Source organism: Pteropus medius, unplaced genomic scaffold (genome assembly GCF_902729225.1).
Source record: "Pteropus medius unplaced genomic scaffold, Ma_sr-lr_union100, whole genome shotgun sequence".
NCBI lineage: Eukaryota > Metazoa > Chordata > Mammalia > Chiroptera > Pteropodidae > Pteropus > Pteropus medius.
In genome coordinates this window covers 5479088-5491500 of record NW_024356336.1, presented here as the reverse complement: position 1 = coordinate 5491500, position 12413 = coordinate 5479088, and the positions used below count along the sequence as shown (strand labels likewise).

The following is a 12413-nucleotide window of genomic DNA, read 5'->3' as shown; positions in this document are numbered from 1 at the left end:
GATGTTCCAGACATAGAGGCAAGAGAGCCACATGAAGTGGGGGAACACCAAAATAAACACAACAGGAAAGCCAACTCTCTTCTCACAGATGTCAACAGTCACCAGATTCATAAAAGTAGTAAACTTTGCCTTGCTCAGCCATGAAAACGCTCCAACATTGCAGTATGAGGGGAAATTAAGCCAAAGTCACATGATAGATAGGCACTGCTTCCAAGAGCTTACAAGAAAGCCATGTCTAGGACATTGCTTTAGGACATTAGGACATTCTGGGGCCTATAAGATCGTTTTGCGGTTTCACTCAAAGCAGTGTGACTTTCTAATCCCTTGGTTTCTTTTCAAAGCGGGAAAAAAAAGCCACACTACAGAAAAACTGAAAGGGCTTCCCTTAGACCAGGAAATGCTAGGCAGCGGTCTCCAACCTTTTTGGCACCAGGGACTATGAGAATCCAATGCCTGATGATCTGAGGTGGAGCTGAGGCAGTGATGCTAGCGCTGGGGAATAGCTGCAAACACAGATGAAACTTCAGTCGCTCATCAGCCACTTACCTCCTGCTGTGCGGCCCGGTATCTAACAAGACACAAACTGCTACCTGTCCACAGTCTGGGGGTTGGGGGCGCCCTGACGTTAGGGATGGAGAATTATGTATATATGTGTAAATGTGTATACATACATACCATTTTTTGCAAAAAAAAAAAAAATTTTTGTAAAAGAAATTGAGGGGTTTTATAACATTTAACTTAATATTTACTGAACATAACAATTTGAGGCTCAAACTAATTATAGAAGGACTATGTGACAATATACATCTCCTTCTGGGAGATCACATAATTAACACCCCTGTTGCAATCTTTTCTGTTACTGACAGTGGGCGTCTTTGGACAGTCTGCTCCAGCACCAATCACTGTAACTAACCATGAAACTGGGGCAGTGTTTCAATCAACCAGTAAGAACACTAATCCCTCCGCCCACTGTGCCCCTAGACAGTCAACTAGCTGTCTTTGAACCTATAAGTATGGATCTCCTAATTTCTTCAATGTATATGAATGATTACTTATGGAATACCTACTGTATGCTCAGTGAGCCTTGCCTTTAAAGGGCTTACAATCTATGAGTAAAGAAGAAATAAGACAATTACAGACAAAGGGTAGCATGAAGCATGTTTGAAGTTCCACATGCGTAGGATTAACCATGTGTTGCTGGAGTTCTGAAGTCCTGCCTTAATGACCACAGAGTTTGAACTTTTGGAAGAACTATTCTTTATAAAACTCTCTTTAGACTTCCTTTGCAACTACTGAGTACTTTCAAGTAAGTGAGAAGAAAACAGGATCCAGCTTCAAATAGGTTTTAAATTAGGTAGCTACTTGTGCCCATTCTTCACCATCACACTTTTACAATTTCATCTGACACCAATTCTTATCACTCAAGTATAGTTCAATTCTGAAGATTTTTTTCCATTACAGAACCAAAAGGACTGGTTTTCTAGAGATGGAACATTTTCACAATGTGAAGTATTTGTGGTCAGCACTGAGGGTTTGTCCAGGCTGCCTCTGCAACCATGCCTGGGTAAGTTTCGCCATAATTAGGGGGTAGCATGGACTGGTGTACCTGCAAGAAGAATAAGTGTTGTGTGATCTCCTGAACTAGCTCCTCCTCGGCATTCTCAGGATAAAATTTGGCCAGGAAGTGAAAGGTGACTGGCTCTTCCTTTGAAACATCATGATCCAGCACCTGCAGAATTGCAGAGCAAAAGACAAACAAACTATATTAGCACCTCTTCCTCCCATGCCACTATCAAAGAACCTTTTGCAGGGAGCGTATAAATATTATTTCCCCTCTAAATTCATCACATTTCCCAGAAGTTATGGTTTTTCAATTTGAGGCATTCACAAAGCCATCTATAACAAGAGGTAATATTTACTTCACATGGCATTTTTGAACCAAGTTTATTAATATCCTCAAGGAGTCAGTGGCGCCAAGATTAAGGTACAAATGTTCTCATGGCCACAAAGATAGTTAAAAATTAGAAATTTATAACTCTAAGGTCTTGGGCGCTAGCCTTTATGGTAGGCTGAATTTTCTGAGGTAGTGGAATCTGCCTTTATTCTTTTTCCTTGCTGCTGACCCCTAACATTTAGGTCCATATTGGAATGGCACTTAGAGACGAACTAGATTTTTGTGAAATCACCTAAACATTAACTGAGCAACAGAAGTGAAACATGTCCGTTATGGCAGCCTTTTGTTACAAGGAACCTCTAGAGATGTTCCACAAAATACTTGGGCACAGTCAGTAAACCACACTGCCTTTAATCTTCTAACAATTTCATCCACCCACTGAAAAGCTTGAACCATCTGCTCTCCAGAATGAATTTCATTTCAGGCCATAAACATGCCATGTGACAGGCTCCAAAGCTCCATTAACATGTGTCATAATTTATTTCCTTTGAGCAGTAGGTATCCTGGTTCCTGATGCCCCCAATCTAATATCCATTTGGCCAACACTCAGGTTATGATTTAAATTTACTTTGCTGAGAATCACAAAAAGATACAGAAATTTTGCTGTCTTTGACAGATCACTTTTTGTACCCCTGCCCAAATTCCAGTTGATGGTGCCCAGAAAATTCAAAATAAACCTGATCTAGAACAGTCTCACTGACATTGGTACACAGTGGCATTTTGATGTTCATGATCATTGGGAATTACTCTATGAAATTTAAAACCAGCAGGGATTCGAACATGAAGATTCAGATGAGTATGTACATATGCAAACATGATTTGAACACTTGAGTTTAGAGTAAAACTGGTAAAAGACAGGCGGCTTTCTCTGTTTATCATGCAATGTAGCAGATAATAAAATCAGGTGGGTAATTGCAGGGGATTCCATTTGGGATAAGAATTAGACACTGACTTACTTTGAGATTCAGGTGTCTTTTAGGAATTGCTGTCAGAAGTACATGGCTCTGCTCTCATCTGTCCTCATGGTTAGGGAGGCAGGTAAGTAGGTAAGTATGCCTTTGTATGCATATATGAACCCAGGCAGAGGGCAGTTTCCCTAGGCAATATCCATTTCTAAGCCACATGAAAAGTGCTGGGAGCCTAGACTTATCCAGCAGGCTGCAGAAGCCCCAGAAAATCATGAGAACAAAATGGACAGTCTTCCTTTACCACAGGGACCAGGGTACTCTTTATTCTTTAAATCATGTTAATGATTAAATTGAGTTGGACCATGGTGTTTCTCAAAGACTTTTAAAATTCCATAAAGCACATGAGCCCCAAGAAAAGCTTTCAAAGACATAAATTGTAAAAAATGTATATATGTAATTTTTATTCACAAAGCCTAACTCGTGGTTCAATAAATTGAACAGCATAAAGCAATGAGTAAAGAAGGCAGGGATCGCAATAGTTTAATCCTGGTTGGTTCTGTGTGCCTGGGACAAGTAGAAAACCTGTGGCTTCTCCAGGACCTCCTTCCTGCATGACTTATTTCAGGACTTGCCCCTTTCTCTACTACGTCTCTGTCATGTCCCATGATGAGCAAACAAACCGGGCACATGCTCAGGGAAGAACCAGAGCACAAGCTAGCCCTACTGCTTTCATCCAGTTCCAGCCCAACCTTCTTGTCCATTTTGAGCCAGGCCACAGTATCCTTGATTGTGTACTGCAGTCCAAAGAACCAGGTTTCCCGAAGCCCCAGGGTCCGGCACACCAAATCAAATAGGTCCTTCCCTTTCCATTTCATCTGCAATATAACAAACCAAGAGGGAAACACATTGTGAGCAAAAGGCATAATCTGCTCTCACAAAAACCTTTTCTTTGCACTCTCTACTCAGATTCCAAAATGTGGGGATGACACTAAGATGGCTGATAAACACAGAATTCCTAAATAATTTTAAAGCTTCCTACACAAAACCATGAGTGAGAAAATACCAATTAGAGCTTAATGGTTTAATTACTGCAGAGCATACACAATACCTCCCTTGGACAGTTCCTTACAGATCTTAATATCCTGAAAGCTAATTTAGGAAAGCTGGTAAATAAGCATCCTCATTTAGGAGAGTTTAGCCTCTTGAGTTAATCCAGGGAGATGGCTAGCTTCTAGGGACATTAATTTCCTTGAGATTTTGTCATTAATTTTTAAAAAATCATGACCCTGCCCTTTGGTAAAAGGCTAGTGTTTTGTTTTGTTTTAATTTAAAGGCTGGTTTTACTAGAAGTTTTTTAAAAAGGCAATATAGGGGAGGAAGCTGTAACCAAAATCATAAATCATACAGAAAAAGAACCATTAGAAACCTAGTTAGTCCAATCATAGGTCTCTCCTATCCCGATGGGTAACTGAGGCCAAAGGGGAGGAGGCAACTTGCCCATGGTCACATGGAGTAATTTCAAACTCTCCTGTATCTAAACCAGAGGATGAATAGACATCAATATACAATAAAACACAATACTGTGCTTATCCTACAGCCTCACTCTCAAAAGGACCTGAAGCAATGGCTACTAAATAAACCCTTTTCTCAGCTATTCACACTTATAGCTGGAAAAGCAAGTTCAACATCTTAATAGGGGAAGAAAATGCCCAGCAGCTTAGTAAATGTTGCCACCTTGTGGCTTTCAAGTTAAACAATCCAGGATGTTTCCATACCACCCTTTAGCTGCTGCTCACTGCCCCGCCCCGCCACCCCTGACCCCCAAGGGCCCAGAGTATCAGGTGGACATTCAAATGTATGCTTGGTACAGTTATGAGCATATGAGGCACATCACAGTGTCAGTGGTCATACTAGGAATAATCTTGGGATTCAAATACAAGGGTGCCAGACACTGGAAGAATATCACCATTCGACTCAGAAGTGTTTGTCCTTCTACCCTCATTAGAAGTCTCCACCCAGTTCCTGGCACACTGAAGATGCACAATGAAAAGGAATGGAAAAAAAAAAATTGGGATTTAGAGTCTTGTTATAAAAGCAAGAAGGAAAAAATAAGTTAGACTTCTAATATCTGTTTGGCTTTTGCTAAAACCTGATTCTACAGAGTATTCAAGTAGGCCTTCTATTTTTAATATATGTGAATGAACAGTGTGTTCTCTATGAGGTACTTAACAAGAGAGCTCAACCCTCTTCTATGCTTGCAGTAAAAGTCAAAAGGCAAAGTAGCAACCTAGATGGAAGGACACCAAAACCGCAGCAGACAAGTGGTTGAGATACATACCTTTTGTCCTTCACCAGGGCCATTTCTCCTATCTGTCCTTCTAGCTCTGCCCCTGTCCCCTCTGTGATTTTAGTGAGGCCCCTGGAACACTACCAAACTTGAGGTCTTTAGAAATTATTTTGAGTAGAATAAAATAAAATGACAAATTTTATTTTTAAAAGGTCATCTCCTTCCCCCTTTTAAGGCTCAATGCTTCTTGGCACACCCATTTCCTAGTCTGACAACAGGACAAAGGGTTTTTTAATTCACTCCGGGTTTTAGTTCCTACAGACAGACTTCACTGAAGAAATATTATTTTGGAAAACTAGAAGCTTCAGGATGCTGATTATCCTCTTGTCTCTATTTTAAGCCAGTACATAGTATATATATCATAAATGACTACTTTGCTACAAGACAATGTAACACTAAAGAATAGACATTAACTTGGGAAAGTTAAACAGACATTAACTTGGAGATGGCCAAGAAGATCAAGGTAACGATTCCCAATCCATTATAACTCACAGCCATGGCCAGGCCAGGCCCGGCTTTGGTACAATGGGGCTGTCTGCAAAAGGGATGTGTAGGGCATCAAACAGAAAGCTGTGAAAAAAATGATGAGTGAATTTCCCGACTTGGGAGTTTAAATTCTCAAACATAACATCATATTAATGCAATTTTCCTATATTTCTTCGTACTTCTTTGTTTGTAAAATGCAAAACTACCTCTGCTGAATGCAAAGAGACAATGTCTTTGTTCCCATGGAGCTGGCAATAAAATGAGAAGGGAAAAAATTCTCACATCAATTCAAAATGCCCTACTTAGATTTTTCACTTTGACTTGTAAAATTGTAGAATGTCGGAGTTGGAAATGAGCCTACCTGCTGGGTCTACCTACTGTAGAGCTATTCCCTTTTTGTATAAATAAGGAAACTGAGTCACAGATTCCTCAGCAACCTGCTAAGGCAGACACTGGACTTTTTTTATGGTGATCTAAGGTAGGCAACCCCTAGTTCCTCAATTGCCTTTTTTCTTCCTCTGTGGGGTTCTATTCCCCAGCCACCTTTTCCTGTAAGTAACTGGTATCTTAACACTCTTCTCCCACCCTGAAACAACTCATTCTTGAAGGACCCAGATATTGCTCTTTTATAGCTCAAATTAACACTTCTGCTACCTCTCAATTATTCTTCCAACAAGCATTACAGAATACATCCTATGTGCCAAACAACGTTAGACACTGAGGATGCAAAATACGGGAAGCATGGTCTATGCAGGAGACTGAAGCAAGGACCCAGGTCAGAAGAGGCTTTAGAGAACGAGTGAGAGTTAGATGAAAGGCAAAAAGAAACAAGTCTAAATAAAAAATCAATATCTAAAGAAAACTGCAAGTCATCTGGTAGAGCTGAAACAGACAGCCTGAACTCAGGAGGGGGCGTGGTGGGAATGGGGCATGATGTGGGGCCAGGTGGCTCACCATGGAGTCTTTGAAGACTTTTGGGCAGAGGAGTGATGGGATCAGATATGCCTTTTGGAATGTGCTCTGACAACAGGGTGGAGAATGAGTTGGAGGAAAGGAGCCTAGACGCAAGAAGGGTAGAAAGGCCAATTCCTGCCTTGAAGAAGGCAGTGGGAGGGAGAAAAGACAGCCTGGAAAATGAAAAGGAGGCAGTCACAGAACTGATGCTTGAATGCCGATGGGGACTGAAGAAGAAAGAATCAAGAGGGACACCCGCATTTCGGATTTGAACACTAGGTGGATTAAAGCAGAGAAGGAATACAGGAGAAGCAGCAAGTTTCGGGGGGAACAGATGACTAATTAAGTTTTAGATGAGATAACGCGCCTGAGGAAACCAGGTAGAGATATCCAAAATACATCTGATTTAGTCTTAGCTCTATTTATAAAATAAAATGTTCTCTTTTTACGTAATTAAGTTTTTTTCTTTTCAGTTAAATCTAACAGCCAATGTGTTGTTTACCTACCTGAGGATATACTTTTCAACATGCCCTTCCCCAGGTGTATGAGGCTTGCTTAGTCCTCCTAATTTGGGTTTCTACTTCTTTACAAACAAGAACCATTGATCACAGTTGCTCCAGGTGGTTCTCAAGGCTCCCCGTGAAGGGAGGTCCTGGGTTGCAAATGGGGCTTCCTTGGTTCTGGTTGACTGCTCAGAACATAATCATGCTCATCTTTACAGTTTTATCAGTGACCCACTGCACTGTGCTGATGCTGTGCAGTGATCTGAACATCTGAATGTCTCCCTAGATTGTAGGTGCCCAGAACAAGAGCAACATCTGTCATGTCTCTTTTCTCCACAGTGTCCAACCGAGTACATATATACAAGACACAGCAAATGATGGCTGCCCAACGGAAGACTTGACTACTTCAAAAACCCAACGCTTGAAAACTTAAGGCAAAACGAACACCCGTCCATCCACTCCTTCAACAAATATTTGGTGAACACACATTGTGTCCAAGCACCAGCCGAGGTATAGGGGATACGCTACGTGGGAAACAAAAGAGGCAGTCTTGGCTCTCAAAGAGGTCTAGGGCACGAACCGGTCAGGGATAGATAACCGCCTCCCTCGACTCACATATAAAAATCAACTCCAGGTGTCGTTTTCAGCACTACAACACTTGTGAGTGCCATGACAGGGACCCAGAGGCTGTAGGGACCCTCTATCTTGGAAGGATAGGAAATGGCATCTAAATTGACTCTTAAGATGGGAAAGAGAAGCCGAGTGAAGATCTGGGGAAGGAGTGAGCAGAGAATTATGTTTCAGGCAGAGGAAATAGCATAAGCAAAGTTCTAGAGGCAAAAAAGGTTTAGATGGTCCTTGTATGAAATTAAAGTATTGTAGTTTAGTTTGACTGAAGAATAGAGACTAGAGAATACTGTTGTGCTTCCAAAAGGAGAAAATTACCATCTAAAACCAATTCTTTGTCAGCTAACTCTGCCTCTTTCATGTGAACCAGAGAACACTGAAAGTTATCCAACTGACTGTTTTCTCCTTTTTCCCAAGGATAGATCATAACTAGTACCATTCCAGATATACAGGTGAGAAGCTAAATCATTACGTAAGATGGATGCCTCAGGACATTAGGGCCTAATTCTTTCCAGGAACCAGTCTAAAAGGCATAGATAGGCTATGGTTATCTAACATCGATATGAATTTCAGCTCTGTCTCTCAGCGGCCTTGGGCAAGTTACTGAACTTATGCTTTGCAATGGGGATAATAAACAGAACCTGTCTTAGCAGATTGATCTAAGGATTAAGTGCATTAATACAATTAAAAAGCTTAAGACAGTGCCCTGCCCATAGTAAAAACTCAATAAAGGGTAGTTATTATTCATTCTTACCCTGTCTCCTCTCTTTATATTCTCAAGTGGCACTGTTTAAAGCTCCCTCGTCTTATTTTATTCCATGGATGATGGATGACAGATCAGAAAGGGCACTATCAATTCTCATTGAGCTAACCATGCTATCACTCATTTGACAAACATTTATTGAGCACCCACTACGTCCTAGTCACTGTGCTTGGAACAAGAGATAAATGATGATTCGGGACAAGACACTGTCCCTATTCATGTCTGACAGGGAAGACAGGTAAATGGATAACGAAAACGTAACTTGGTAAATACTAACAGAACAGAGTGCTGTGGGAACACAACTCGGTTCCGGAGGCCCTGGGGGGGTGAGGGGCTTCACTGAAGAGACACTGTCAGAGCTGGCTCTTGAAAGCCAGGCAATAGTCTGTCCTCTGGTGAAGGGGCTGAAGAAAGGGAGGTCACGCCAGCTGGAGGGAACAGCACGTCTACCACTTGGGTCCAAGCTGTTGCAAAGTGAAGGAACGTTCTTTGCACTTTTCTAGTATCTGACAAGCAGCATAATTATCCTATCTGCAGTACTGAATGTTCAATGCAGTATTGAATATGCAGCTCCAGCCTAATGCATGTGAAAGCTCAGACTCGCCACGGTTGATTAGGAACAAAGTTGTTCAATCACTGGTTCTGAGCAGTCATGCATCCCATAATAATACCTGCCGGGTCTCTAAGAAGCCAAGACCAGTGGGATTTTTTTTTTTTTAATTAAAACATTTCCCTTTCTGAAATGTGATCAGGTGATCACACAAAAGCTTTTCGGGCTTTGTACTTCTACTGCCTAAAGGCCATTTTGTTTGTCCTAGGGTTTGTCATTTTTCCTGAACAGATTGCCAAAAACAGAACAGCTCCTGGTTTTAATTAAATGTTCATTTAAACCTATATCTTTCCACTTGGCCAGTGTTCAAACTGTTCCACATATACCACTACAGCAGCTACTTGCCTCATCTCAGCCTTCTGAAGAACAGGGAGGCTATGAGGCAGATGCTCACTTTGCAGACAGAAAAAAAGAAGTGTAAGGAGTGAGAAAGGTGATTTGCAGGAAGAAGAAAGGAAGGAAGGAGCATAAATCTGGACTCCATGGCATGTAAGCTCCCACTATGCAGGCCTCGTCCTCAAAATGCCCTTCAAGCGTAGAGGCTAATGGTAGTGGGTCTGGAAATACAATGCTTCATGCTTTGTGGCTGTGCTCTCTAGTACTTTAACAGTCTGCAGTACTATTTCATAGATATATACACTTGTGCTTCTATTAAAGATAGATGTGTATGAACTTTATAAACAGGACTAAGTGCTGTCAGCTTGTTATTTTTTTTTCATAGGGGCTGAATTTATTAGCTTTACCCAGAGTGAAGTGCTTGTAATTTATCAACCTAGAATGTTTTAAGTAAATAGCACTAAGCATTTACTCTCTGTAGCAGGAACGTAGCTAGAGGAAGTAACTGACACCAATAACCTACAAGGCTGACTAAGGTCTATTAACCAGGGAAGCATTATGAATAACGTCCAAGACCGTCATCTTAAAATTGGCCGTGTTTAGACTCACAACCCTAAAACTGCCATTGTTTTTTGCTTTCACAGCTTTCACATTGCACTCCTCCCAATGCTTTCCTTAGGCCATGCAGCCATTGAATCCCTGTACTTGCTGATACAATTGTGTAGAAAACCAGCCATTGAATCCCTGTACTTGCTGATAGGATGAGTAGAAAACCAGCCACATGACAGGGAAAGGCCACAGCTAGAAAAAGACAACTTTCTTGAAGAAAGAGAATGGATTTTCTTGCTATCTGTAAAGTGCCTAAGAATTAGGACCCACAGAGAAACTTCAGCTTTACAGAGAAGACTCAAATCTACAAAAAGCTACCAGAGAAGCCAACATTCCATTTCATAGAGGTCTGGGGGACCAGATTATCAGCCACATAGGAATGCTATTTGACTGGCTACCTACTCCACAGAAGGTGAAAGAGAACTGACAAACCCAGCATTGACTTATCAGGGTTTCTCCTAATTAGCTCACAAGCTGCCCCAGCTCTTGCCATAAAAGTTGTCAAAAGATTTGCTTCCTTACAGATACATCAACAGAAGGAACTGAGCCTCCTCAGGCTCGTGACATGCGTACCGTGTTTACCATTATTCCAGAAATGGAAAACCAAGGATGACTGTGATTTCCTCTGTCAATATTTATCACTAACTGACTTTTGCAGTCACTGTTGGCCTACAATAACTGATTTACTTACTATAGGACACTTGAGAATTTAAGATGCTAATGTACCAGATCCAAACCTAAATACAACTTTATTTTTGTCCACTTTGAAAAAACAGATGCCAGATACCTCAATTTACAAGATAAAAACAATGGAAAGAATTATAACAAATGATTTTGCTGTACAGTAAGTGAATAATGAGTTCCATTAAAATCTATTATTTAATCAAAGAAGATTAAAAAAATACAGTAATACAGGTGTAAAACTGATACTCCCAAACTCAGTGTGCTATCACCATACCACAGAAGCAGGTTCTTATGTCTCAGGAGCTTAAACTGCAAAACTATTGTGCTGTTTCCTGTTGCAATTAAAGGATGCACCACTCCTAATGAGACATTATTTCTCAACATGAGAGAAAAGGAGATCCTTCAAATAAAAACAGTATTTTACCAAGTAAGAAGATTCATTTCTCTGCTCTACCAGTCACGACCCCTATGGTGCTCATCTGAATGAGCAAAATCTCACAAACCCGAAACCTCCTCCTTGCAAAAAAAAAAAAATCCCAACACCAATCTCTTGTCCTGTCAATTTCTGCCATAATCAACTATAGCAAGTAATTTTCTTCTCCCAGGCCTCTGATCATCTCTGTCAGTATGTGAAATCTGTTTAAATTATTAGTTTCAAGGCTCTCCACTTTGAAATTACTTCCTTCTTCCTTCAACCAATTGCCCTGCCTTGTTACAACCTAGCCTGTGCCCTCCCAAGTCAGCAAAACTCTGTGCTTCCATTTATCCATAACTAGACCTTTCTAAGATCCCTCCCTTTATCATACTGACATGAGTCAGTATGTACTTTACATAAAAAGAAAAATGAGGTGTCTGCCTTTCCCCAAATTCCCGTCTTTCCTCTAATTCTGCAGAATTTAAACTCCTTGAAGGCAAGGGCTTGCTCTCACATGCTCATGCTCATGCTCCGTCCCCCTCTCCCTCTCCCTCTCCCTCTCCCTCTCTCTCTCTCTCTCTCTCACAAACACATAGACGCACGCGCGCACACTCACTTCAAATCTCCCAGAACCCAAGCAAGTGCTGCATAATCTGCGGCCACTCCATAAATGCTGTGGTTGGCTGATGTTGTTGATGATAATGATGATGATAACTAAATGAGGCTTCTGAGTAGAAGAGGCTTCTAAGTAATGATTGCAATGAAACAAGAATTTATGATATTCCTTATTAAAATTCTAATTGCATAATTGGGCTTTCAGGTATATATATTTTCCCCCTTTGGTGACACATACTGATTTCTTCTCTCTAAAAATACCTTGGCAAGGAAATCTAAATCTCAAAGAATCAACCAAGAAAAAAATTTCCACAGAACAAAAGAGACTAGTAAGAAAAAAATCACAGCAAGTTGGGAAGTCACAAAATGGAGGTTTTAAACTCTGATAAGTCTTTCAAAACAAAATTAATTATAGTTTTTTGGGGCAGGGGAGTCCTTATGTTTGCAGCTTCTAGCACATTTCTTGCTGAAGTGGAGAGAGGTTATGGCAGCAGCAGTGAACCTAGAGAGGGGATCTGCATCCTAAACACCCTCCTTCTACCACACACAAGCTTATAACCTCAGGTGAGCTATGCAGCTCAACTGGGCCTCAGTTTCATCAT

At 41.0% G+C, this 12413-nt stretch overlaps 1 protein-coding gene across 8 annotated transcripts in view; it reads right to left on the bottom strand.

Annotated features, from left to right (window-relative positions):
- Positions 1 to 12413, bottom strand: part of NF2 (NF2, moesin-ezrin-radixin like (MERLIN) tumor suppressor) — a 69891-nt gene that overhangs the window by 42569 nt on the left and 14909 nt on the right. For 5 of the 8 annotated variants that reach the window (XM_039861958.1, XM_039861950.1, XM_039861952.1 and 2 more), the window contains exons 2-3: positions 3612 to 3737; positions 1607 to 1729 (exon numbers count right to left, since the gene is read on the bottom strand). The exons of 1 other annotated variant lie outside the window; for it this stretch is intronic. In XM_039861958.1, the coding sequence (XP_039717892.1) occupies positions 1607 to 1729; positions 3612 to 3737 (249 nt within the window). The remainder of the gene's footprint in view (positions 1 to 1606; positions 1730 to 3611; positions 3738 to 12413) is intronic. 2 more of the 8 variants (XM_039861954.1, XM_039861956.1) reach the window with 1 other exon arrangement.